At 32.7% G+C, this 27,721-nt stretch overlaps 2 protein-coding genes and 1 non-coding gene across 4 annotated transcripts; all 3 read left to right on the top strand.

The window, feature by feature from the left end:
• The first annotated feature begins 3,727 nt into the window (after positions 1–3,727).
• On the top strand, positions 3,728–3,834 carry LOC131179018 (small nucleolar RNA R71). Its single transcript, XR_009148025.1, has one exon. It is a non-coding gene; the product is annotated as a small nucleolar RNA R71 (small nucleolar RNA).
• A 17,839-nt stretch (positions 3,835–21,673) lies between these two features.
• LOC110661790 (probable anion transporter 3, chloroplastic) lies at positions 21,674–24,977 on the top strand. Its single transcript, XM_021820549.2, has 8 exons — positions 21,674–22,272; positions 23,125–23,351; positions 23,475–23,823; positions 23,928–23,972; positions 24,075–24,221; positions 24,360–24,497; positions 24,595–24,628; positions 24,714–24,977. Exons 1-8 carry the CDS (start codon positions 21,865–21,867, stop codon positions 24,881–24,883), a joined length of 1,518 nt encoding a protein of 505 aa, XP_021676241.2. The 5' UTR covers positions 21,674–21,864; the 3' UTR covers positions 24,884–24,977.
• A 1,558-nt stretch (positions 24,978–26,535) lies between these two features.
• On the top strand, positions 26,536–27,522 carry LOC110661791 (uncharacterized). Of its 2 annotated transcripts, XR_009147638.1 has the most exons (3): positions 26,539–26,878; positions 26,968–27,053; positions 27,158–27,522. XR_009147638.1 is itself a non-coding variant. In XM_021820550.2 (2 exons), exon 2 carries the CDS (start codon positions 26,973–26,975, stop codon positions 27,309–27,311), a length of 339 nt encoding a protein of 112 aa, XP_021676242.2. In that variant the 5' UTR covers positions 26,536–26,878; positions 26,968–26,972; the 3' UTR covers positions 27,312–27,522. The 2 variants fall into 2 exon arrangements, 1 of the variants encoding a protein (XP_021676242.2); XM_021820550.2 differs by having other exon boundaries at positions 26,536–26,878; positions 26,968–27,522.
• The last annotated feature ends 199 nt before the right edge of the window (positions 27,523–27,721 follow it).

Here is a 27,721-nt window from a genome sequence, read left to right as displayed (position 1 = left end):
CTGGAGACACTACCTGTATGGTGAAGTGTGCGAGATATACACCGATCATAAGAGTTTGAAGTACATCTTCCAACAGAGGGATTTAAACTTGAGACAGAGGAGATGGATGGAGCTTACGGAAGACTATGATTGCCCCATCGGTACCACCACAGGAAGGCCAATGTAGTAGCAGATGCTTTAAGCGAGAAAATCTTACAGCGGTTTGGCGCACATTTATTGAGAGAAGAGGCTGATTCGGGAGGTACATGAGTTGATGGATCAAGGTTTAATCCTAGATCTTTCAGATGAGGGAATTGTTGGCTCACTTTTCGGTGAGGCCGGACTTGAGGGCGAGTTAGAGTTTCCCAGCACAGAGACCAACAATTGATGAAGATTATAGAAAGAGTACAGCAAGGTGAAGGTGGTGAGTTCGGATTTGCCAATGATGGCGCCCTAGTGCAAGGTTCTAGGATATGTGTGTCCGATGTGGACAACCTCAGGAATGAAATCATGCGAGAGGCACACTACACACTGTACAGTTTCCACCCAGGTTCCACCAAGATGTAACATGATGTGAAAGATAGTTATTGGTGGAATGGCATGAAGAGAAACATAGCAGACTTTGTGTCCAAGTGCTTGACTTGTCAGAAGGTGAAGTTTGAACACTAGAGACCGTCAGGGAAGCTGCAAGAGCTCCCTATCCCAGAATGGAAATGGGAAATGATCACTATGGATTTTGTGGTAGGTTGCCTCGTACCACGCGAGGATATGATTCGATATGGGTAATTGTAGACCGCTTGACCAAATCGGCTCACTTCTTACAGTAAAGACTACATACTACGTGGCACGGTATGCAGCTCTACATTCGAAATAGTCGATTGCATGGAGTTTGGCTTCCATAATATCCGAGAGGGCTGATTCACTTCTCGGTTTTGGAGAAAATTGCAGAGGCACTTGGCACACTGATTGAACTTGATCTGACCTTCCACCCTCGAGAGACGGGACAGTCGAAAGGACAATCCAAACACTGGAAGACATGCTTCGCATGAGTGTTTTGGATTTTGGAGGTCAATGGGATGAGCAGCTAGCTTTGGTGGAGTTTGCCTACAACAACAGTTATCACTCCAGCATAGGGATGGCACCCTATGAGGCATTGTATGGAAGAAAGTGTAGGTCTCCTCTGTGTTGGACAGAAATGGGGGAAGCGAAGGTGCATGATGTAAACCTAGTGCAGTACACTTCAGAGGTAGTTCCTTTAATCAGGGAACGACTGAGGACAGCTTTCAGTAGACAGAAGAGTTATGCAGACCCCAGACGGAGGGATGTGGAGTTTGCGATGGCGACTATGTATTCTGAATGTATCTCCAATGAAGGAGTCATGAGATTCGGAAAGAAGGGCAAGTTGGCACCTCGGTATATCGGACCTTTTGAGGTTCTTGATAGAGTGGAGCGATTGCCTACGGTTGGAGCTACCACCCAACCTTTCTCACGTTCATCCGTGTTTCACATCTCCATGCTCAGAAATACATTCCCGATCCTTCTCATGTCTTTATGGGATGTGATAGAGCTAAAGGAGAATTTGACATTTGAGGAGCAACCTGTAGCCATAGTGGACTACCAAGTAAGACAGCTAAGATCCAAACAGATCCCTATAGTTAAGGTTTTGTGGAGGAGCCAGTCAGTGGAAGAGTGCACCTGGGAGTCAGAACGGGACATGCGTAGCAAGTACCCTTATCTGTTCAATGTGTAATCATGTACTTTATTCTGCCTTGTGTAAAATTCGAGGACGAATTTTTACGTAAGGGGAAGAATGTAACACCCACGATTTTTATATATTATTATTGGGCTTCGTGTAGGTATCCTCAATTCGCGGAAATTCGGCGGTTGTCGGGATCGTGAATTCCGGCGAACAGACCGACTACGGAAAAAGTCTCGAATTGGATCGAGGTTTTGGCTACCCCACCATTGTCATGCATCCCGAGCGTTCGAAGTCGGAATCGGCAAAGGTAAACCCGAACCTTGCTTTTTCGTAATTTTCTAGTGCTTAAATCCATAAAATATTCGTGGTAGCTTAGAAAATTATGATTCTTTTTGCAATAGCTTAGTGATGTTGCTAAGGACTGCGGGGCAAAGTTTTAGAATTTTTAGAACTTATTTGGGCAGTTTTTGCAAAAATGGTTAATTATAAGGACTAAATTGAAATTTTATATATTGTAACGGATGATTGATTTGATGGGCGGGAGGCTGTGTGATGTGATTGAGTTGTGGATATATGGATTGTGAGTATAGAAGTGTGTTTTGAGCCCTTTTGCGAGTTGGGTAGGTCCTAGGTATAGGGAGACTCTGCGGATTTTCGCACGACTTAGGGCGTATTGGTCTTTTTCTTTGTTTGTATTGAGTTAGATTTATTAAATGATTGTAATAAAATTGTCGGTGAACGGACAGACTTTCTTCCTCCCACCGCCACACGGTGATTGTCGTCAAGTGCGTGAGTAGAATATTAATTTTAATTGTAATTTCGATATTATTATATGTTCAAGCATGCCCATGCATCACTTATATGCATATATTTATGTAGTTAAACTCTAGGCACGATTTATGTTGCATTCATAGCTTGATGTGCCATGGATGTTGTTGTGGTAATTTGGAAGCGGTGTGCGTGCGTTGGCGTGCGTGTGATGTGGTGTGGACTATGGATAGGGCGGGGTAGTCACGGCTTGAGTAATTGGGACCCGATCCTTCGAGGGTAGTCACGGCTTGAGTAATTATTTGGGACCCTCGATTTGGTTATTAAGTGGAAGTCCGAGCTTGAGTAATTCGCTGGCACCAGGTTGGATTTAAGAGAGCTGTATAGGGGATCAGCTCCCATATGTTATGATTGATACTACAGGGTGTGTGAGTGCTCCAAATTACCTTTTTGATGCTATGATGTGAATTAATTCGATGTTGCACCTCATTCCACAAGTTGCATTAGTTTTAGATAGTTATAGAGATTATGGTTAAAATTGATATTTTACTCTCTGAGTCGAACGCTCACTCCTGTTCAAAAATTTTTACAGGCCACAGGAGGATATTTTTTGAGGTTAACCTGCTTTCTCCCTCGCAGGTCGATTACTAATGTTTGTATAAACTGGTTAAATCTTAGAATTTCCGCATGTGTTAGAAATATTTAAATGATTCGGGTCTGTAATATAAATTGTCATGTGGACCTGTAAAATTATATGCATGTTTGATGGATTGGATGAGGGAGCTGAGCTCCCATTTATTTTTATGCCGATATGAGTATGTGGAGGGTGAGCTGAGCTCCCCAATTGATGATATATTTTGTTTACAGGTCGGGTGAGTCAAAAACTCCCCGTTGAAAGGTTCACTTTATGGCCGGACTCTGTCCGGTTGGTTTCTTGAAATTGGGCCCAAATGGGCCTTAGAGTTGGGTTAATGAACAGTTAGGCTTACTACGGGCCTCGGGGGCTTTAGGCTGGCCCAGGTCCTAGTGCCGGTCCAACCCATAGGTTGGGTCGTGACATTAATCATATTCATGGCATCAAGCTCGAACATACCAGCTGGTTTCTTGATCTCATTCCTCTCACAGCTCCATTGGTAGTTGTTATAAGCAATTTTATCAAGAGCAGAAAAAGCTTCATCTTCAAATTTCTCCATAAGATCACCTCCAGAAGATGCATCAGTTGTACTTCTAATAGCTGGTAAAACTCCATTGTAAAAGTATTGAACAAGCATCCACTTAGGAATCCCATGATGTGGACATCTCCTTTGCAAATCCTTGTACCTCTCCCATGCTTCATACAAGCTCTCATTATCTCTAGGTTTGAAAGAAGTCAGCTCATTTCTTAGCTTAGCTGTCTTGCTTGGTGGAAAATATTGAGCTAAAAATGCTTAAGAAAGTTCATCCCATGTTGTGATAGAACCCGGTGGCAAAGAATGTAACCACTCTCTAGCTCGGTCCTTCAAAGAAAAAGGAAATAATCTTAGTCGAATTGCATCATCAGAAACTCCATTTATTTTCAACATATCACTGATCTTAAGAAAGTGTGCTAGATGCACATGTGGACTTTCACTTGGATTTTCCCCAAATTGTGATTGTTGTACCATCTGACAAAGTACAGGCTTCAGTTCAAAATTATTAGCTTCTACTCTTGGTCTTGTGATACTTGGCATGAAATCCCCAATATTAGGATAGGCATGATCCTTCACAGAGCGGTTGTTATTGTTGTTGGCCATTTCTTCTTGTAATTGCTCTTGCTCTTGTGCTCTTTCTTGTTGTTGTTGAGCTTTAATTTCACCTTTTCTCCTTATAGATTCTGCTCTTAAAGCTTTTGCTGTCTTTTCTATTTCTGGATCAAAGAATAAATTGATTTCTTCACTTTTTGTTCTTCTCATAAAATAAAGTACCTGAAAAACAAAATAAACAAATTCTCAAAGTAAAATGGTAAAAAGAAAATAAAATAAAATGCCCAAATTAACCAAACAAACAATTGTTCAATATCAAACAAAAATCAAATCCCCGGCAACGGCGCTAAAAACTTGGTGGGGCGAATCCGCAAGTATACGGGTCGTCTCAAGTAATAAAGTGATGAATCAAGTATTGTTCCCACGAGGATTTGCCGTTTGAGTACCAAACTATGAATGAAGCGATTATTTGGGCTAATGATTAATGAATAAATGGTAAATGTAAATGAGCAAGGTAAATTGATTAATCTAATTGGAGTGGGTAAAGAGCAAACAAATAAATTCTAGATCTAGTTTTCAATTAAACTAAATTAACAATGGGTAATTCAAATCAAAGTCTAATTATATTAAAAATGATTCCAGAGTTGGGGGTTTATGCACAAATTAGTTGGGATTTGTCTTGGGCATTCCAATTTTTAGGGAAAAATAGAGTTTGAAGGAAATTGATTCTAAATTCCTTTGATATCTTTTTCAAGCAAACCAAAGTGTATTCTAAAATAACCAAACCTACTTTCGTATGTTATTTGATTACTTTAAAACCCATTAAGTTTTGTAACCAATAATTAATTCCTCTTAAAATCCTAGTTTATTTCTAAATCTAGGTGATTTTAAGTTCCAACCCTTGATTATCTATCAATGACTTTCACCTTTCGATCCTTCAATCAAAGATTAACACAATACCCAATGGGTACCAACATTAGGCAAGTAAATCAAGCACACAAGGAAGGAATCAAAGCTCATATTTATGTAAAATAAGGAAATACCCAGTCCAAATCCGCAAATTAATCTAAAACATATTTCCCAACTCTGAAATCTAAAGAGTTTACTCACTCATAATGGTATTTACAAGAAAGATTGATGGAAAAGTAAAGAAAGACATGATAAGAGGACTAAAATAGAAAAACCCAGGTAGAAGAACCCAAAACTCTGGTTTCTGGAGCTCCAAAAATGGTTGCAGCAGCTCCTCCCCCAAAAGAAATGGCGTCTCTCTCTCTCTCTCTTATATTTTCTTTCCTTTTTGTTTCTCCTCCTTTTCCTCTTGTGGCAAAAACTAGGAAATGATGAATTTATATGGTCCCAAAAAGTTTCCCTAAAAGTAAATAATAGCCAAGGAGTGGATAGGAAATGAGGTATAAAATTATCCAAGTCAGCAGCATTATTCACATTCTGGGCAGTCTGCTTAGGGTTCGGCTTAAACCTAAGCAGCTTTTTAGCAAATTTCAGCTTCTGGTCGCACTGTCTGCTTAAGGTTAAGCAGACCCTCAATAAATCTCGGCAAACTTGGAGTAAAATAAACTTTTCTGCTCATGCTTGACTTGTGCTGCACCTTAAGCACTGCCGCTTTACTCTAAGCAGGATCTTAAGCAAAGTCTCAAGCAAATTTCGGCTAACTTGCTCTTTCAAGGCTTGATTTCTTCAACTTTTCTCTATGCTTAAAGAACTCCAAATTTCTTTAAATCACTTCCTAATGCACTCATTGATCTTCGATTTGCCACAAAATCCTATAAAAAAATAACAAAATTACAAAAATTCAAATATAAAGTATCTAAAGTTAACAAATAAGCTAAAATAAAGCTAAAAACATAAAATATACTAAAATATAAGGGCAAAATGGATGAAAAACTACCCTAAAATGCCTATATGAAATGAGTGTAATAGAAGCAAATCAAGGGAAGGAAAGAAAAAGGAGGGGTAAGGAGCGTTTGGTTTGGCTCTTTAAATTATCCACCTTTAACAACTCATTTTTGGTTTTTTGCTTATCCCAGGGCATAAAATAACTCTTGAAAAATCTAAAAAATGGAAGTTTATCGAGAGTCTGGAATAAAGTTTAAAGCACAATGTAGAGGCGAGGGCGTAAGGCGAAATATCATCCACTATAATTATATAAAATGTACTAGGTAATGCCTAGGAAAGATGGTGGAGTCACAATGGTCTCACTTAAGTACCACCTCCTTAGACGGCATTTTCTAGACATGCACTTCATACAATCCTAATAGAATTATACCACTGGTAAGTATCGTCTTCCCATAACACTACTACAGTACTAAGGATTTATGCCACGAAGGCATAGACAGACAAGAGTCGCCACAAGGGTAATAACCAGGACATATTCAGTGTTTCTTCTGAGGGTCATGGATGGCAATTTACTTCTTGCAGAATTTCCACAATCATCATTACCATAACCTAATGTCTAGGTTCGGGATAGTGGGTATGTAAGGGAAAGGTGTTAAGCACCCCTTACACCTGGTTTAACCACATTAATTCGAGTGTCAGTCATCTACTAATGTTTCTAGAAGTCCTGTTTATTATTCCTTTATTAAACTTTATTCTAAAAATGCAATTCTAATCCTACACATGTAAGTAATTCACAAAAAGGGTTGTTATTTACAAACAATTTTCATGCACAAGTAATTCCTATCTATGAGGTTGCTAATTATTTAAATGATATTTACCAGATGATTAAAATTAATTTATTATTGAGAATTTAATTTACAAATAAATTCAATTTCAAATAACCTTAAGTTTCTATTTAACCTAATTAATTAATTTTTCACCAAGTTACCCTAAGGATAATTAAACTAAATTAATTATGTACATGTATAATTTATTTTAATATCACATAAGGCCCAAACAATCACAACCTAATAAAGATTTCTAATATGCAAATTTATTTTATAATTACCAAGTATTAAATTAAATTTATTGTACATGCCAAGGTTAGTTTAGTTTACAAATAAGATTAATTTTAATTTACCAAACATTTATTTAAATTAATTACATACAAAAGTCAGTTAAATTAAAAACAAAATTAATTTTAATTTATCAAATAAAAATCCTATTATTACTATATTTTCATGTTAATAATTATTTTAGGAATTTAAGGCTACTTACTTATTGATAATTGCAGTTGCCATTGGGGCAAGCAATCCTTAAAAAAGAGTCTTCTCTTCTAATATGACAATAATATCCCTGGCTTACTCCTGTTTAGCTCCATGCAAGATCCACGCAAATGCCATCTTTGGTACTTACCTTGGGGCTACTTACCAATTTTATTTATAATAGAAAAAATAAAGAAACTAAAGAAAATACAAATACTAATTCACATTGATTCTAACTCTAGTCTCCAAAAGAGATTAAAATTCCAACACATCGTATAATATCATAAAATTTATAAACCAAACAAAATCCTAGCCGAATGGTCTACATAAATCGTAACTTTTCTAAGTTATAAAATCATACTACTTTTTTGTAAAATTCATAACTCATTAACCACAACCGATATGAATGCAAAACCAATCGGAAAAGATTCATAAGATTCTAAAATTAATTTTAGACACTAGATTCACACAAAATTATTAAGAAACAAGAGATATATGGGCTTCACAAGTTAGGTATTCTGCAAATCAGATTTTGCAGGAACCTTAACTTTAAACAGCCATAACTTACAAAATACAAAATCTTTTTCAGTGATTCTTGAGCCTAAAATTAATAGAATTTCGTGAAGAATATGAATATAATTTTATTAAAATTTTTACAAACTCAAAAAATAACAAAAAATAATTAAAATATGAAAGACAGAAAACTGAATATGTGCAGAGTTGTGTATCCCCTCAAATTAAAAATTATTACATAATCCACATCAACATGCAAGATAAATTAAAAGACAAAGAACATAGAATTAAATATTACGTGGCATAGATCTTGAAAATAAAATAATGAAAATCAATTTTCGAGAAATCTTGCAAAAAAAATCTTATTGAAGAAAAGACAAGAAATAAGAAAGAACTAAAAGAGTTTCTTAATATCTTTAAATTTTCTATAGCTCTAAGATATTTCTAAATTGCCCTGAATATTTCTGAATCTTTCCTCCTTTCTTCTCCTTCTTTTTTTTTTTCCCCTCCCTTAGTAGGGTATTTATAAAGTTTTAGGAAAGAGGTGTGGCAGGGTTTGGAGTCCTAGGGTGATAAGGTTCAGATAACTTAAACAACTGGGATTGGAGAATTTGGGTGAGACTAGGATATGGATGAGGTGTTTCAACCAATAGAAAGAGAGGGAAAGGGAAAGGCACCAATAGAGAGTGAGGAAGAGAGTGGGGCCAAGTGGGGTAGAGAGTTTGTATGGGAGAGGGAGAGAGAAAAATATATTTTATTATTTTAATTTTTAGAAAATAAATTAAATGTAACACCCATATTTGTATAGCCTAGTATATTTCACTGTTCCGGTGACCAGAGTCGGTCCGGACAATTAAGGGGATTAGAACCACACTTAAGACAACTAGATAAGCCATAAACACAAATAATTAGTAATTGTCAATTAGTTAAGTATAAATAATAAAAACAGAACATAAAAAGTTAAATGAGCCGATAGTCACAGCGATGGGTGACCTTCTCGGGAAGGACTGCGAAGTCGATTTAAACTCAAATTTTGAACCGTAAAATGTGACGCCGCGGTCCTTAAGACTATTACAAACACAGTGGAAAAGAGAAAATCATGAAAAAAGGTTGTTAAGCCAGTCAAATAATTAGGTCAGGGAGCCGGAAGAAATATCAAATTATTTACAAAACCGGGTTGAACAGGCGAGGGACAATTTGGTCAATTAACCTCGAGAGCTGACTCCTGACCTAACTGTCAAATAAAATCGGAGAAAAGAAAATTTCGGAGTCGAGAATTAAATTAAAGAACTAATAGAAAAATGAATGAAAAAAAAAAAGAAAAAAAAAAGTGAAGGGAGATGGCATCATGCATGACATCATGCATGATGCCATAAATATTATAATTAATCAATTTAATTAATTTGATTTTTTGGTCTTCCATAAGACAAAAGACATAAAGAAAAGAAAAGAAAAGAAAAAGAAAAAGAAAAAAATTATCTTCCTCATATCCTTGCCGCCCCATCTCTCTCTTCCTTCTCACTCACCTTATTCCACCATTTTTAAGAGATAGAAAGCTTGAATTTCCCTACTTTCTTCCATAAATTCACAAAGTCCCAACATTAAAAATTATCTTTACATGTTGAGGAAGCATTAGAGAGTAAAAAGAAGAAAAAAGACTAGAAGAAAGGAAAGCTTAGAAACCCTCCAAGCAAGGTTAGTGTTTATCCCTTAAATTTTTCTTTATATTAATGATTAAATACTTGTATTAAGTTGAAATTTGATGAAAGTTGAAACAAAATGGTAAGATAAGGGATCATAAGGATTTCGGCTAGCCTATGAAGGGGGATGAATTGCATGAGTTTGATTGCATTAAACTTGTTAGAATACTTTAATGAGATGTAAGAGTATGTTAAGATGTGTTGAATCAATCAAATGTAACAATTAGTGTGAATTAGGGTTTTGCACTTAGGGTTTAGGAGACAAAATTTGGAGAAATGGTGAGATGATGTGTTTGACCTAGTTTGAAGTGAGAAATGGTCATTTGGGACCAAATGAAGTGTGTTGGAAGTGTTGGAGTTGAGGTTAAATTTGGATTCAATGTGGTCATGCTGCTGGTAGCAGGACCAAGGTCCCTTTGAAAGACCAAAACTGAAAATTTACAAGTCCAATTGGTATGAAACTAATTGGGAATGAAAATAGACACAAAATGACACAATTTTTATTTAGTAATCATGCTAAAAAAGTGACCAAAACCTAGTGAACAAATTGACTAAATCCGGATTTTCTCAGTCTGGACCTGTACAAAAATGACCAAATGAACAGTATTTGTTCATTTGCCATAACTTGAGCTAGGCAGGTCTAAATAACCTAAAATTTTACCAGTGTACAGTTGAGATATAGACCTAAAACTTTCATGAAGAACACAAACCCAAATTATGCCATTAACCAAGTCATTTGGCCACCCCAAGTTGGTAACCTAAAACTGCCAGAACCAGAAATTACCCAGAAATCTGGGTTAAGTTCAATCCGGCAGCCATTATTCAAATGGCTATAACTTGAGCTACAAAACTCCAATTGGAGTGATCCAAAAAGGAGAATAAAGTTAAGACAATAAGGAACATTTTCTATGAAGGAAGTTTTACCAAATTCTAACAGAAAAATGACCAGTGGAACAGTACAACTTAAGCCACCAAAACTGAAAATTTACAAATTTGCCTAAAAGACTTAGAATTTGAGTAAACAACCAAAACCAATAAATTTAGTGACCAAAATGTGGTATGTGGGTGAAGTTGGAATTCCCTTACCTATTAAGCCTTAGAAAGTCAACAAATTGACTTGAATAGTGTAGTGAATAGTAACTCCGAAATACAAAATTTAAAGAACGTCAAGTTTAGCATATTAGAGCTAGATAAAAGTGAATTTAAATTTATTTTTGGATTTATGCTAAGTTATGGTACTGAAACACCATGAAACTGTGTGTTTCAGTGGAAAAGAACACCGAGAAAGAACCCGAGGAATCGAGTCAAGGCCAAGAGGCGACTCGCTTAAGGTTTGTGCACAACGTAGAATTTCTATAAATTCTCTTCTGCATATTGTTTTGAATAATTTGAAATATTGAATTGTGACATCATTGTGATGAAATATTTATTATGCTTTTGATTTAAATTGTTGAAAGTTATTTGTGTATATTTGAAATGGCAATGTTTAGTAAATTGTTAAGATAAGTTTTGAAACCACAGTGTTATGACTATATATTTGAATACCTCACTAGCATGACTAGTGGGGGTAATCAGTTTCGAATTTTGATTCTTTCTCTAGCTGAAGTATTGAGGTGTGTGCCAGTAGAAGAAGAAATTGAATGGATATCCATATATTTGAGCTAGCTAGCCTTGTGATGTGACTTCTCCTTAGCCTCTGGCTATTGAGATTATATTTATTTCGAATGGCATGATATAACTGTGGGTTTTATGAAATGCGTTTTGACACTTCGAGATGAACTTGTTTGGATTAAAATCTCATAATTCATGTTTTGTATTTAATTCTCATGTTTAGTCCTATTTTCGAATAAATGTGATTTAAATTCTGCATAAAGATTATTTTCGTATGTTGTGCACCACTGAGTCCTAGTACTCGGCGATGGCTGTTATTGCTGGCGCAGATTTAGAGACTAGAGGAGCAGCAGAGTGAGCTGCTGAGGATTGTGGAGCGACTTACCTTGAAGTTATATCGGGTATAAGTTATACCCCGACTGTAAATATTTATTTTGATGTATGTAATGTACGTAATTGTATGGACATATAAAATTAGTCTTGAGCAGCTTGTACAAAGTTTGTAATAAAATTTAGTTTGAATTTCTTTTAATGTAAATTTTTAGTATGATGTGTATATAGATTGTTTGTCTTTAATGAAATATGATTGGAAATATTTTATTTTAATTTGAATGAAATTGATAGATATTATTTTGATGATTACTGAATTTTTGGAAATTTAGAAATGAGGATTATTGAATTTTGAAACTTGAGAAATTGGTTGAGATTGATTGTGGAGTTGTTGGAATTGATTGTGAATTTGAAGAAGTTGTTGAGAAAAATTATTGGAAGTGCTTTTTTTTTTTTCAGGTATTTGAAGAACTTTTTTCTCAAATACAGATGGCACTCTGCTAAACTTTTTATAAAATTTACGGAAAAACAAAATGGGCTAAAAATTTTTACTAGTTTGAAAACTTCAAATAAATGATTTTAATACCTATTAAAAAATGCTCACCACTTATAAAAAAGTAAGAAAATTGTTTTAAAATCCCTTGTAGGGTACTTAATGAGTTATCGGTAGGTGAAGTTTGGTAGTTCATTAGGTATTCTAAGGATCATGTTATGCCTTACAGAGGGGTAAGGTGTGACATGTTTTATTGGTATCAGAGCAAATTTTTGAAGTATGTTTTAACTTGAGAATTTGTGTCTTTTCTTTGCTAAGTACAACTGCTCAATGTCCATATTTGTTATATAAAGTGCATTACATTATAAATATGAACTAACAGAGGGAAATCTCCATTTGTTATTTGTTCAGGAGATACCCTAACTTCAGACTGAAATGGAAGAAGAGGATCGCTTAGTCGAGCAATCTGTTGAAACTGAGGCACAAGGGAAAGCCCCAGCTCTACAGAATGTTAGTGGATCAGTAGCACCAGTCCCACAAATGCCCAGTTTCTGCACAGTTTGCACAGCAGATAGCTGCGATGTTTCAACAAATGGCTGGGGGTATGCCTGCTCAAGCTCCACCTTAGACACCTGTGGCACAAACACTGCCTCCAACCAGACAGTATGATAAGTTATTGAAGTATGAGGCTACAGAATTTAAGGGTACAATGGACCCTTTAGAGGCAGAGAAATGGCTTGAAAGGATGGATAGAGTATTTAAGAAGCTGCACTGCCAAGATGAACTGAAGTTTGAATACTATGTGTCACTACTGCAAGGGGATGCGTATGATTGGTGGAAGACCATCCACCACAGCTTAGCTGAACCACCAGTACTGACCTGGGATGACTTCATCAGAGAATTCAGACATAAATATATCCCAGATGCATATGTTGATCAGAAATTGTAAGAATTTTTGAGTTTGAAATAAGGGAATAGATCAGTGGCAGAGTATGAGAGGGAGTTCTCCCGCTTAAGTCATTCTGCTCGGAGTTTCCTTTCTACCAGCAAGGCAAGGTGCAAGAGATTTGAGACGGGTTTGAAGCCCAGTTTGAGGATGCAAGTTGTGGGATTCAGGCACAGTAACTTCTCAGAGCTCATGTCTCAAGCACTCGAGTTAGAAAGGATTGAATCAGAAGTGACCCCAACAAAAGAAAAATAAAAAAAAGTTGAAAAATCAGAGAAAGACAAGGGGGAAAAATCAGTTGAACAAAGTTCTAGTGGTACTTCTGGGAAGAGAAAGAAATTTAGTGGACCTAGTAGAGGTCGAGGTGGAAGATTTGGAAGGGGCCGATTCTCTGGACAAAGACCCCCTAGGTGCAGTCGTGATCGGCGAGGGTTCATATCTGCTCGCCTCGTGAGACTTATGGCAAGACTCATGGGGGAGAATGCTATTGGGCCACTGAAGCCTGTTTTAACTGTGGAGGCAAGGGTCATCTTACTAAAGACTGCACTAGTACTCCGAGATACGGTCCAGCTCCTACGATTGCAGAAGGATCTATTCAGAGTCCTGCTTCCAGAAGTTCACAACCTGTTGGCAGAGGAAGAGGCAGAGGTAGAGGCACTTACGGCGATCGAGAACCGTTGGTCAGTCAAGACAAGGAAGTGCTTCAGCCAGAGTTTACACGATGAGACAACGAGAAGACGCTGAGAATTCTGATGTTGTAGCCGGTACATTTTCTATCTCTGATCAACTAGGGATATATGGGCTTCACAAGTTAGGTATGCTGCAAATCAGATTTTGCAGGAACCTTAACTTCAAACAGCCATAACTTACAAAATACAAAATCTTTTTCAGTGATTCTTGAGCCTAAAATTAATAGAATTTTGTGAAGAATATGAATATAATTTTACTAAAATTTTTACAAACTCAAAAAATAACAAAAAATAATTAAAATATGAAAGACAGAAAACTGAATATGTGCAGAGTTGTGTATCCCCTCAAATTAAAAATTATTACATGATCCACATCAACATGCAAGATAAATTAAAAGACAAAGAATATAGAATTAAATATTACGTGGCATAGGTCTCGAAAATAAAATAATGAAAATTAATTTTCAAGAAATCTTGCAAAAAAAATCTTATTGAAGAAAAGAAAAGAAATAAGAAAGAACTAAAAGAGTTTCTTAATATCTTTAAATTTTCTATAGCTCTAAGATATTTCTAAATAGCCCTGAATATTTCTGAATCTTTCCTCCTTTCTTCTCCTTCTTTTTTTTTTCCTCCCTCAGTAGGGTATTTATAGAGTTTTAGGAAAGAGGTGTGGTAGGGTTTGGAGTCTTAGGGTGATAAGGTTCAGATAACTTAAACAACTGGGATTGGAGAATTTGGGTGAGACTAGGATATGGATGAGGTGTTTCAACCAATAAAAAGAGAGGGAAAGGGAAAGGCACAATAGAGAGTGAGGAAGAGAGTGGGGCCAAGTTGAGGAGAGAGTTTGTATGGGAGAGGGAGAGAGAAAAAGATATTTTATTATTTTAATTTTCAGAAAATAAATTAAATAAGTTTTATTTAAAATAATTAACTAGCCTTTTTTAAACCCATGGGGGTCCAATTAAACTTAAGTAGGTCCATTTAAGAACTATCCATTTAAATTTAAACAAAATAAAATTTTATTTAAATTTAATTAAATTAATTTTCCAAAAAAAGATATTTTTTTTTTCAAGATCATGTTACGGAATTAATAATTCAGCTCCATGCCTTTAATTACATTTTACAGTCATATAATTTTTCATCATCGGATTTCTCGCGGTCTCAATGCACATACTCATAATAAATCACAAAATAAGGGTCTACACACAAAAACAATTCAAAAGATGCCATATGGTCTACAAATGATTTAAAATAAACTATTGAAATAAAATGCAATAAAAATTTAAAACTCAAAATTTTAAATTTCAAAAAAATTGCAGTTAATTTTTAAAATTTTTATAATTCAAAATACGTAATAAAATAAAAAAATTCAAAACATTACCAATTTGGTAAATTTAGTTAATTTTAGTACAACATGCTATGTTTAGTTGGACATATATGTAATATGATATAATCAATCATATAATGTAATGGACGTTATGACGTAACACAATGCAATTATCATTCCATTTTCATGTTTAGTTGTAAAATAAAAATGTAAACAATATAATAATAATAATTTTTATTTCAATATTTGCTTTATTTGTGGTGGTAATAACAAGGAAAGGCAGCTACTGCAATGACAAGTGATCAGCCAGTGTCGTAGACTAGTAATGGCGATTGGTTTGATTTTGACGCAAAACCAAATTGAACTGACCAATTCTAGTATGGTTTAAAGTCTGTTTTGCCAAGCCGGTTCAAAATGGTTTCCATTTTGAGTTAAATTGATTTGATTTTGGTCTTAAAATCGACCCAATCAAACTCGGAATCAAAACTACCCAACATCATGAGCCTGAATCAAACTGGAATAGTCTTAGGGAGGGCCATTATCTCCCCCCTTGAACTGATCCAGATTGGAACTATTGGTTTAACTGATGGTCTAGTCCAATTCAAACTGCTTTTTTGAAAGAAGAAATTGAAAAAAGAATGCAACCATTGGATTACATCAAATCCAAATCAAACCATAACCAAATGAGAATTAAAACCAGAATTGGATTGAACCTTCAAGTCCTAATTATCTTGGAATTAGACTCATATCCTGAAATAAGTTTGAGATTAAAATAAGGGGTGGTGGCAAATGCAATAGATTACAGATCATAGGACTAAACCGGACCAAAAATGTCTTCCTTCCTTTTAAATCATACTAGATAGGCAAGTCCTGCCTAATCTAGTTCAAATCAGAGAATTTGATTTCAAAAAAGAAAAAATGAAATCAAATTCCCAACTATTAGATTGACTCAAACCGAATCGAACTAGAACATAATTAGAATTGAAATTGAAATCCCAATTCTTGAACATTCAGCAACATAGACCAGAACAATCGGTTTCAACTTGAAATCAGACCAAAATTAATCAATGGTCGGAGCTAATAATTATAGAAGTATTTAGTATTTTATGTTAAATAATTGTATATTTTAATTATAAAATTATTTATATTTTATAACTGTAATTATTCTAAGATTTTATATTTACCAAAAATATTACTTAAACATAAAATTTAAATTGAATGATTATTTTGTTAATAAAATAAAAATTGAAAGATATAATTATTTTAAATGAATAATAATTTTGATGAATAAATTATTTTATTTATAGAATAAAATTTTAAAATTAAATTATTTTTTATAAAAAAATAATTGATCTATATATATATATATTAACGCATGAAATTCATTAAACACAATCAAACAACATTGGGTCCAGAATAAAAGGTGTAGTAACAGACTACTTGCACTAAGTCATTATTATGCAATAGAGTTTGGAAGAAGTACTTAATTAAAATAACAAAAATGCTACACAGCTCAAATTGAGCTAGCTCAAAATGGCATATTAGTAATTAAATTGAAATTTATTACCATTTTATCCTTTTAATATATGAGCAATTTATGATGACTTGTAAGCCATTTAGCTCATTTATAAGCCACTTAACTATAAAATCTCTTCATTTAATATCTACTCACCAAACAACATTTTTCAATATCAAATTAAGATGCTAACAGCTATTGGAACTCTAAAAATTAATGCTATGGGAAACATACAAATTTAGAGATATTATATACTATAAGTTATTACATATAATATATTTGTTATAAGACAATATATATTAATTTTTAATGATAAGTTATACTATAAGTTATATATATATATATATATATATATATATATATATATATATATATATATATATATATAACTTGAAATATGGTATAAATTTGATATATATTAGTTGAAATGAAGTAAATAGCATTTCAAAAATGAAATTAAATATTATAACAATAAACATTAATATTAAAGTAAATATCATATTAAAATTGGTTTGAAATTTGATAGTAGTGTTAGAGTGATAATGATGGCGGTGATTGATTAGTGTAGGTAGGGTGACGGTCAAACTAGTTATATTTATATTTTTTTAGTATATAAAATATTAAAATATGATGTAAATTTCACTATATATATATATATATATATATATATATATATTAAATCATATATACTCTATAAATACTAAAATCATCATGGTTTATAATCACCACTATTATCGTTATTTAAATCATTTACTTACAAGTTATATGGATATAGATAGATATAAATGTAAAAATAAATATTACTTGATATGATATACACTTTTAACAAATAAAATTTATATTTTCGAAAAAAATATTATATATATATATATATATATATATATACACACACACACACAAACACACATATTAGAGCTTGTATAATATATATATTTCATGCAATAAAATGTTGGATGAGGGCAAGTAGCTTGACTGGCATAGAAGCATGCAACTCAGCGTAGTTCAAGGTTCAAGCCCTCTCTATGTTAGATATTATTTTTTTTCATTTATAAGCATACCTAACACAATACATTCTTTATATATATATATATATATATATATTCGTTGATTTGAAAAGCAGATGAGGGCTAATAGCCCGATTGCACATGCTCCCAAGCATAAGGTAGAGGGTTTAGGGTTCGAATCTTTTTTTTTGCCCTTTTTTTTTTTCTTTATGATTCTTTATAATTCATTTCATTAAAAAATATAATATTAAACTGTAATAATTTGAAATATTTTTAAACCCTAATTAACACTTTTTCTTAAAATTATAATATAACAAATGTTTAGATTTAAAATTATAAGATATATATAAATCATTTACTTATATACATCTAGTTTTTTAGTATTAACACCACTTCACTACTATTAGAATAATCACCTATACAACGATCAATAGTTAAATCAACACCACCGCTATAATCACCACGTGTACAATATTACCGTCATTATTATCATTAAATCATTGTTTTTAATTTAAATATAGAAGGAGATAGTAAAAGATATTTAGAGAATGATAGAAATAAAATGAATTATAGATAGAAATATTAAGATTATCATATATATATAAAGATAAATAGAGGGAGAGAGAGAGATAAAGATGTAGAGAGAAATATATAGAAATGCATAAATCAATATATGTGTTGATTTCAAAATCAACACATATATTGATTTATACATTTCTATATATCATTTATATAAAGATAAATAGAAGAAGAGAGAGATAAAAATGAGGAGAGAAATATATCTTTATCTCTCTCTTCTTCTATTTATCTTTATATATATGATATATAGAAATGCATAAATCAATATATGTGTTGATTTATTGATTTATGCATTTCTATATATCTCTCTCCACATCTTTATTTCTCTCTCCCTCTATTTATCTTTATATATATGATAATCTTAATATATCTATCTATAACTCATTTTATTTCTATCATTCTTTAAATATATTTTACTATCTCCCTCTATATTTAAATTAAAAGTAATGATTTAATGATGATAATGGTGGTAATATTGTACACGTGGTGATTATAGAGGTGGTGCTGATTTAACTATTGATAGTTGTATATGTGACTATTCTAATAGTAGTGAAGTGTTGTTAATACTATAAAACTAGGTGTATATAAGTAAATGATTTATATATATATCTTATAATTTTAAATTTAAATATTTTTTTATATTATAATTTTAAGGAAAAATGTTAATTAGGGTTTTAAAATACTTTCAATCATTATAATTTAATATTATATTTTTTAATGAAAAATATTATAAAGAATCACAAAAGAGAAAAAAAAAAAAGGGACAAATGGAGGGATCGAATCCTAAACCCTCTACCTTATGCTTGGGAGCATGTGCCAATCGGACTATTAGCTCTTATTCGATAAATTTTTATATATATACACAAACACCACACACAAGAGTTATTTCAAAATCAACACATATTGATTTATACATTTCTATATATCTCTCTCCACATCTTTATCTCTGTCTCCCTCTATTTATCTTTATATATATGATAATCTTAATATCTCTGTCTATAGTTCTTTTTATTTCTATCATTCTCTAAATATCTTTAACTAGCTCCCTCTATATTTAAATTAAAAATAATGATTTAGTGATGATAATCGTGATAATATTGTACACATGGTGATTGTAGCAGTGATGTTGATTTAACGATTGGTCAGTGTATAGGTGATTATTCTAATAGTAGTGAAGTGGTGTTAATACTGTAAACTAGGTATATATAAATAAATAATTTATATATATCTTATAATTTTAAATCTAAAAATTTGTTATATTATAATTTTAAGGAAAAATATTAATTAGGATTTAAAAATGCTTACAATCATCATAATTTAATATTATATTTTGGAATGAAAATAATTATAAAGAATCACAAAAGAAAAAAAAAAAGGGGACAAATTGAGGGATCGAATCCTAAAACCTCTATCTTATACTTGGGAGCATGTGCCAATCGGACTATTAGCCCTCATCCACCTTTTAAATCAACGAAAATATATATATATACATATATAAAGAATGTATTGTGTTAAGTATGCTTATAAATGGAAAAAAAAATAACATTTGACATAAGGAGGGCTCGAATCCTGAACCACGCTGTGATGCATACTTCTATGCCAGTCGGGCTACTTATCATCATTTAATATTTTATTGCATGAAATATATATATTATACAAGCTCTAATGTGTATATATATTATTTTTTTGAAAAATATAAATTTTATTTGTTAAAATTGTATATCATGTCCAGTAATATTTATTTTTATATTTATATTTAATTCTTCTCTACAATCTAATTTATTATGCTAGCTCATCACTGCTGCATGTAGTAGCTCATATGTGCATGCATTAATACAATAGACACACTTCTCGAATCATCAGTTCTTGAATGGTGTGCATGGCTGCAAGCAATAATAGCTTGTTGCATGCATACTTTTCTTTGCATGAGCCATTAAATGAGCTACCTCACCAACTCCAAGGTTTGAAATTATTTTTAAACTGTTTCCTCTCTTCTTTAAGGGTATAATGGTAAAACTATATACATTTGTACCATTTAAGCTAGCTCAAATTGAGCTATTTAGCAGTGCTCTTAACCCAAAATAATATTAAATAAAAGATTCATTAATTAAAATAATTATCGGTCCTCGTACCAGTTGCTGTATCATTTGTAAGCACTTCACCATGTACATGTGCATTCATGTGAGTGTCTTTACATATATATATATATATATATATATCTCTTAAAACTATAATTTACAAACTGCATTTCATTTTCTAATATTAAGATTTCAGGTCGAGATTTTGATTAAATGAATTGTCAATATTATAAATTATATAATAAGGGACAATATTTTTTTTTATTTTACAACTCTCATTCATTATATCGATTAATTTAAGAAAAAAAGTCATGATTCTAATTTTACTCTGCATTTGTAAATATAATATTAACTAATAAGTGGTGTTATATATTATAATTAAATTATATAAAATATTTAATGAATGAATTGAATGAAAGAAAAGTAAAAATTTTAGATAATAATAATTGAAATTGAATAAAATTTTAAATTATTAATAATCAAAATAGTTGATATTAAATATTTCATTAATTAAAAATAAAGTATATATTATATTTTTCATAATGAAACTAATTACTTAAAAAAAAATAATGTAAAAAATTTGAAACATCTAATAAGTAAATTAGCCATTAAAAATTGCGCGCTATACTCTCCAACTTCATAATTTTTTTATGAGTTCATTAGTTAAACTCCAAAATTAGGTCTTTCATTAAAAGAAAGATATGCACATAAAGTACTATTTTCCAAAAAAATAAAATATTTCCATAATAAAAATATATAAAAACTTCATTAAAAGAGAGATCATCATAAAAATTTAAAATTTATCAATAAGAATATATTTGAAAATTTATTGACTTAAAATTTGTTAATAATGATAAATTGGAGAAGAAATATTCAAATTTGTTTCAATGGATTTAAATCTAATAGTTAATTAAAAAATAAAAGAAAATCAATAAAAAAAAAGTAAATGAATTGTTATCAATAAAAATATTCATCATAGCTACTCAAAGGGAAAATCAAAGGAAAAAATTAAAAGTATTCATCATAGTCACTCAAAGAAGAAATCAAAAAAACAAAAAAAAAAGTTCCTAGAAATAAGCAGTGGCCCGATACATAATATATTTTTAGTATACGAGTCTTTCTCCTTTGCTAATACAGGTCATTTTCTCATCTTGAGACTTCATGTAGAGTGGAGATGATGGTTGTATTTGCGAGTAATTTTTATATTTTGTTTTCTGAAAAAAAAAATTCAAACTATTATTTAATGACAACTTAAAAAACACAGTTTTTTATGACCAAAATAAAATAAAATAACAGAGTTTTTATAAGAAACTTGAGTTCAGTTAATCAAGTGTTTAATTGAGCGCCGCAGGTAATGGGTAAACCGAGGGGGTTGTTGGCTAGCGCAGATTAAGGGAGGTAGGTGATCGTAGGTAGCGTACACACGTGTTGCCACGTAGGAGTCTTCAAGCACTTGCACTACTATTTTTGCACACATTAACACCTCATTCCCCAAAATGACCTTTATGTGGTAGACCAAATCTTCTGCCTGCTGTTTCTCACCAACCGCAACACAGCAACAACTACTCTGTTTTCGTTTCTTTCTCAGTATAAACCAAACTCTCTCCCTTCTCCAGTCTCCGAGGGTCCTTTAAAAAACTCTTCCTTGTAACGTTCCATTCAAAGAGCTATGTTATAGCTCTGTCTCCAGTTTTTAATGTCCATAAAGGCAACTATCTAATTCTCTCTTCTCTTTGTTTCACTCTTTCCTCTCATGGCGGCTAATTCTCTGCAGCTACATTCTTTCTCGCCGAGGTCTGCTCGTTACTTGGGCTCTCAATCAATGAGCAATTTGAGGAGAACCCATTTGAGTTTTGAGCCTAGAATCCTAAAACAGAGCATCAAATGGGAGGGTGGTTGGACAAGGAGTGAAGATCATTTGAAGGAGAAGAAGCAGAACCGAGGGTGCGTGGTGAAGTGTACAGCAGAGAGTATAGAGAGAGGAATATTGATGGGAGGAAAAGAGGGTGAAATTAGTATGGTATCGGAGAGGTACAAGGTGGTGGCTTTAACGGCGTGCGTTATGTGCCTTTGTAATGCTGATCGTGTTGTTATGTCTGTCGCTGTTGTTCCTCTTGCTGCCAAATACGGCTGGTCCAGTTCCTTCCTGGGCATCGTCCAGGTAAATGCAAATCTACGCTTTTTCCTAAATTTCTTTTAATTTAGTATTTATTTTGAAATAGCAACTGGTTGGTTTGGATTTTTATGGGTTTTGCAATTATATGTTTGATTCGGCGTCGTTTTAGTTACCATGGACGGAACATACTATCTGATACTCCGATGGTTCGCCGCCTCCTGAAATTAAAGGAGAGACGTGATCTACTCTAAACCTCTAAAGTTATATTTGCACTAAACAAGAGGACAGACATAATAAAGATAAGATAGACATGCTTGACATTTTTTTTGTTCTTTATATATTTTTAATTTTAACTTTTGAATCTAAAGAGGAAATGGATGGAATTCAGATCAACAAATAAATTTTAAATAGCCATGCATAAATCATTATTAGTGATAAAAATTGAAAATTTAGATGAAATTAGTGCAGAAATTAACATCCATAACGAGGAAAATATTTTAAAAAATATAAAATTTTATCTCAATATTTTCATGTATATATCTTTTATCGGATGAAATTGCTTACCTAAAAAGAAAAATGCCAAAAATAAATAAATAAACAAACATGTGTGTGGCAGCCTAATTCAACGTAGTCCCAAAAGAGTAAGCCTAAAAATGAGTGGTGGTAGTCGATGTGTACTGTGTTTCCTTTTTTGGTAAAATGTATATTAAAATAAAATTTATTTTAATTTATTCATATAAATCAATGAAAAAAATTATATTGCAACCTTTTTTTTTTCTTCCATATGAATCGATTGAATTTCTGCGAACTACATAAAAGTTCATAAAATAATATAAGATTGGTGTGTTTTTATATTGTAATGAAGTTGACATATGGTTTGTTAATTATTTGTTGAAGTCATCGTTTCTGTGGGGATACATATTCTCATCAGTAATAGGAGGAGCCCTGGTAGACAAATATGGAGGAAAAAGAGTGATGGCATGGGGCGTGGGGCTGTGGTCTTTGGCCACTCTTCTTACTCCATGGGCTGCTAACCACTCCACCTTCGGTCTCTTGGCCGTTCGTGCCTTCTTTGGACTTGCTGAGGGTGTAGCTCTGCCTTCCATGAGCACCCTCTTGTCAAGGTAACTACTACTAGTCCACAAATTTCTGTAAACTACTATCCTTTGTGTCATTTCCTAGTTAGAACTATTTCTGCATCTTTGATAGTTGAGATTAAGGCTTAGTTTTTGTTGTTATTAAATCAGGTGGTTTCCGAGCCATGAACGAGCAAGTGCGGTTGGAATTTCTATGGCTGGATTTCATCTTGGCAATGTTATAGGCTTACTTCTAACTCCAATTATGTTATCAACTGTTGGAATTTCTGGTCCTTTTATTCTCTTCGCTTCCCTTGGACTAATGTGGTTAACAACATGGGCAAGTGGCGTCACGAGTGATCCACGAGATAGCCCTTTTATCAGTAAATCAGAGTTGCGATTAATTCAAGCTGGTAAAACTGATTCACCAACGAACAAAGGCCAGCTTCCACCACTACGCCTACTATTCTCAAAACTTCCAACATGGGCAATTATTTTTGCTAATGTAACTAACAATTGGGTGAGTTATGCTACTTTCAGAATATTGAATATGACTTCTTTTCTTTGGAAGAAATGCTCGAGTTCGCATCTAATGCTCTTTAAATATAATGCTCTACATAACAGGGGTACTTTGTTCTTCTCTCATGGATGCCTGTATATTTCAAGACAGTAAGTTGCTATTTACTCAACGTTCAAGACTAGTTTTATGAGACTGAAACGTTATTAATGCACTGTGCAATATGTTTAAGATTGAAAATTATCTGAATGCAGGTTTTTAATGTAAACTTGAAGCAAGCGGCTTGGTTTAGTGCTGTTCCATGGGGGACAATGGCACTTTCTGGTTACATTGCAGGAGCAGCATCGGATTCCTTAATCAAGGCAGGCTACTCTATCACATTAGTCCGAAAGATAATGCAGGTAATTCCTCCGTCAGTCATTTAACACTAAGAGCATCCTGTACTTTTTGCTACTCATAATTTTATTGAAAAAATGACTTGAACATCTCCAAGGTATTTTATCCATTGAACTAACCTGTTATTATTATGCACATGACAGTCTATTGGTTTCATTGGACCTGGCGTGTCATTGCTCTGCTTAAATTTTGCCAAGACACCAGTGACTGCTTCTATGTTAATCACAGCAGCCCTGAGCTTGAGTTCTTTCAGCCAAGCTGGCTTTCTTCTCAATATGCAAGTAAGTTGTTGATCTATCCCAAAAGAACACAATTATAATAACTCTGCATTATGATCGCATTCGAATTGATCAATTTCTCATGGTTGTATTTGATCAGGACATAGCACCTCAATATGCAGGATTCCTCCATGGTAAGTCCTTGATTTCTTGCCTATCTATACAACCAAATAGAAGAATATTAAGTGAACTTCTCCATTTGAATTATCTGTGATGCAGGAATTGCAAATTCTGCGGGAACATTTGCAGCGATAGTGAGCACAATTGGAACAGGTTATTTTGTTCAATGGCTGGGATCTTTTCAGGCATTCCTGACTGTCACGGCAGGGCTCTATTTCGTTACCACCATCTTTTGGAATATGTTTGCTACAGGAGAACGAGTTTTCTAGACTAATAATTATATTATTCATGAAGCTGCTACTAGAAATAAGGTGAACATAAGTTTGAAAATTTTGAGCCTATAGGATAAATTTTTCATGTACAGTTCATTCTTTGTTTGCACTCCTTCCGAATGGGATTCACTCCCTGAGAATATGAAAAAAAAAAAAAAAAAGTGAAAAAGTGTATCTAAGGAAACACTAAAAATCAGTGCTTTCCATATATTGTATAATTAGCCGATATATTTTATACAAAAAGAGCATATATTTTAAAAGTACATAATAATTTTTTTTTAATTTTTAATGTACTTTTTTTACTAGAGCCAACTTATAAAACCTTGTATTATTAATTTAGAACTGTAAAATCTCATATTTCAGTGGAAATTAAATAAAAAAAAAGATTCATTTCTTCTGAAGAAACATACATTGATAAGTTCGTACGCTTGAAAATGTTGATGTTGTCTCCTCATATTAGAAAACAGTGCTTTGAGAAAATCAACCAAGTTTTTTTGGAGGAAAAGAAATTGTATTTGATAGGTTGGTAAGATCAAATCCTAGAGCTCACTCCTAAAATATTCAACTGAATTTAAATATTTAGAATTATTAAAAATTAAAAATATTTATATGATTTCTATATCATCCCTATTTATAATAAGATCAAATTACTTTAAAATTTACTTTTGATTTTTCTCAGTTATGAAACCTATCACCCCAAAATCAAATATATTGAGATTAACATAGCTTTTTGTTGCAGTGCATAGAAATTTTTATGGGTATGAATCTATAAAATAAAAAATAAATAGATAAGAGGTCCGATAATTAATCAACGCTTAAGTTAGAATAGATAGAAAAGAATAGTATATTAGATTGATTAGAGAGAAATTCTTTGTAGGTATGAATCTATAAAATAGAAAATAAATAGATGAGAGGTCCAGTGATTATTCAACGCTCAAGTTAGAACTGATAGAAATTAAAGAATAGTGTATTAAATTGATTAGAGAGAATAGATGAATTGATCTCTTTATATAAGATATAGACAATTATTAATTATGATAAATAAATTATGTAACTATATAGATATTATTCGCTAGCATAATTATAAAATTATATTTTTATTTATAATATATAATTAAAAGTTATTATGTTTGTCAATCCTATCAATATTATTATCTTTAATTAAGATTTTTTTTTATTGAGTAAGTCTTTGAATTGACTAAACGAATCTAACGACTAAATATAATTAGATTCATAAAATCATAATGGATCAAGTATATATATATTGTTGAGGAATTATATCACTTTTACAAAAGAAAATTGTCGGAGATAAATATTTAAAGAAAAAAACTAAAAAATATTTGAACATTTTTATTGAAAATAAAGAAGAAAAGAAAGAAAATTTTTGTTTTATGTTTCATATGTAATTATTTATTCTGACTTTTCTCTCATTTATCTCCTCTGCAACTTCGACTAGAAAATTTGATGCAACGGATAAATTGAACAGGCGTGCTGATATGGAAAATAACACTCCGCCCAATCATCTCAATACAAGTACAGCAAACACAGCTCCTGTTTTGTCTTGCGTGTATGATGTATCTCAGAATATTCATATTTTTCACAATAAAATATCTAAATAATTTTAACAGAGAATTTTTAACCCTAAAAAATCTGTATGATTGATATCTCCCTCACTCACCACAGAACGATGGACAGGATGCTTAAAATCCTGTATTTTTAAGTCCTGTGGAGGGAGCCCCAAACTTACTCTGATTTCTCCACAGACAGCTACCATTCACCTTATGTTGGGTCTTCAACTACATCAAAACCAGCTTTAGGTGAGGAGTTGAAAGAAAACACCAAATCCCACCTTGAAATTTTTATCCTTTTCTTCGCTTCCACAAATTACAGTCAACCCCAGCCGCAGAATCTCTGGCTTTCTGTTCTCCAATTATTGCTCCAACTATTTTGAAGACGACCCATAATCTGATAACCATCAATTCCCAAACCCAGGTAGAATTTTGGCTTTGGTTTCTGATTTCGATTTTGGATATTATCTATGTATTGATCGTGTTGAATTGGGTTTTCTTTTGTTGCTGTAGAAGAGATGAATTTCAGGAGCTTGGAAGAGTTCTGGCCTTTCTATGTGACACAACACTCAAAACCATCAACGAGGCGTTGGCATTTTGTGGGTACACTTACAAGTATTCTCTCTTTGCTATACTCGGTGTTTTTTAATATGTGGTTTTTGTTTTTTGTACCCTTCTTTGGGTATGGTTTCGCATGGTACAGCCATTTCTTTGTGGAAAGGAACGTTCCTGCAACCTTTGGGCATCCATTTTGGTCTCTTCTATGTGATTTTAAGATGTTTGGATTGATGCTTACCGGCCAAATGGATAGAGAGATCAAGAGGCTTGGAAAGAGGCCTGTGTTGCAGAGCTTTTAGTCATTGATGCCAAGGCATTTTTTCTCTGTTTCTTTCCTGCTGAAAATAATCATGTACATGTAATGAAGATGCTTCAACTTCCCCCTCAATTTGTGTTGGTAACTTTTGTGTGTTCACTTTCCTCTCCATGTAAACATGTTCATTTCTAAATTAAACACAGGCTCTTGAGCTGAACCAATTGATAAAAGGTATTGCTTTCTGTTTATCAGAATTCAGAATCTTCAATCATTTCTATTACCTTTTTCAGTATAAGAATGGTTTGTTAGATAAAAATCACCTTTGAATCAAAGGGATCACAGTTATGCAGTTCATTTTTGTGCTCTGAAGGAGTTTGATTTAACTTCGTTTTGAACTGAAACCCAAACCCACAGAGTTGGGGGATGTGATAAATTAAATTACAAGGCCTTGAA

Source organism: Hevea brasiliensis, chromosome 3, assembly GCF_030052815.1.
Source record: "Hevea brasiliensis isolate MT/VB/25A 57/8 chromosome 3, ASM3005281v1, whole genome shotgun sequence".
Taxonomy (NCBI): Eukaryota; Viridiplantae; Streptophyta; class Magnoliopsida; order Malpighiales; family Euphorbiaceae; genus Hevea; species Hevea brasiliensis.
The sequence above is the reverse complement of the archived record's forward strand: the minus strand, read 5'-3'. Positions and strand labels throughout refer to the sequence as shown.

What these genes read in the sequence shown, in the direction of transcription:
- LOC110661790 (XM_021820549.2), top strand. Translation starts at nt 21,865, where the DNA reads ATGGCGGCTAATTCTCTGCAGCTACATTCTTTCTCGCCGAGGTCTGCT. An exon ending in CTAATGTAACTAACAATTGG is followed by an intron (nt 23,824 to 23,927) that starts GTGAGTTATGCT and finishes TCTACATAACAG; the next exon opens with GGGTACTTTGTTCTTCTCTC. An exon ending in TGCCTGTATATTTCAAGACA is followed by an intron (nt 23,973 to 24,074) that starts GTAAGTTGCTAT and finishes ATCTGAATGCAG; the next exon opens with GTTTTTAATGTAAACTTGAA.
- LOC110661791 (XM_021820550.2), top strand. Translation starts at nt 26,973, where the DNA reads ATGAATTTCAGGAGCTTGGAAGAGTTCTGGCCTTTCTATGTGACACAA.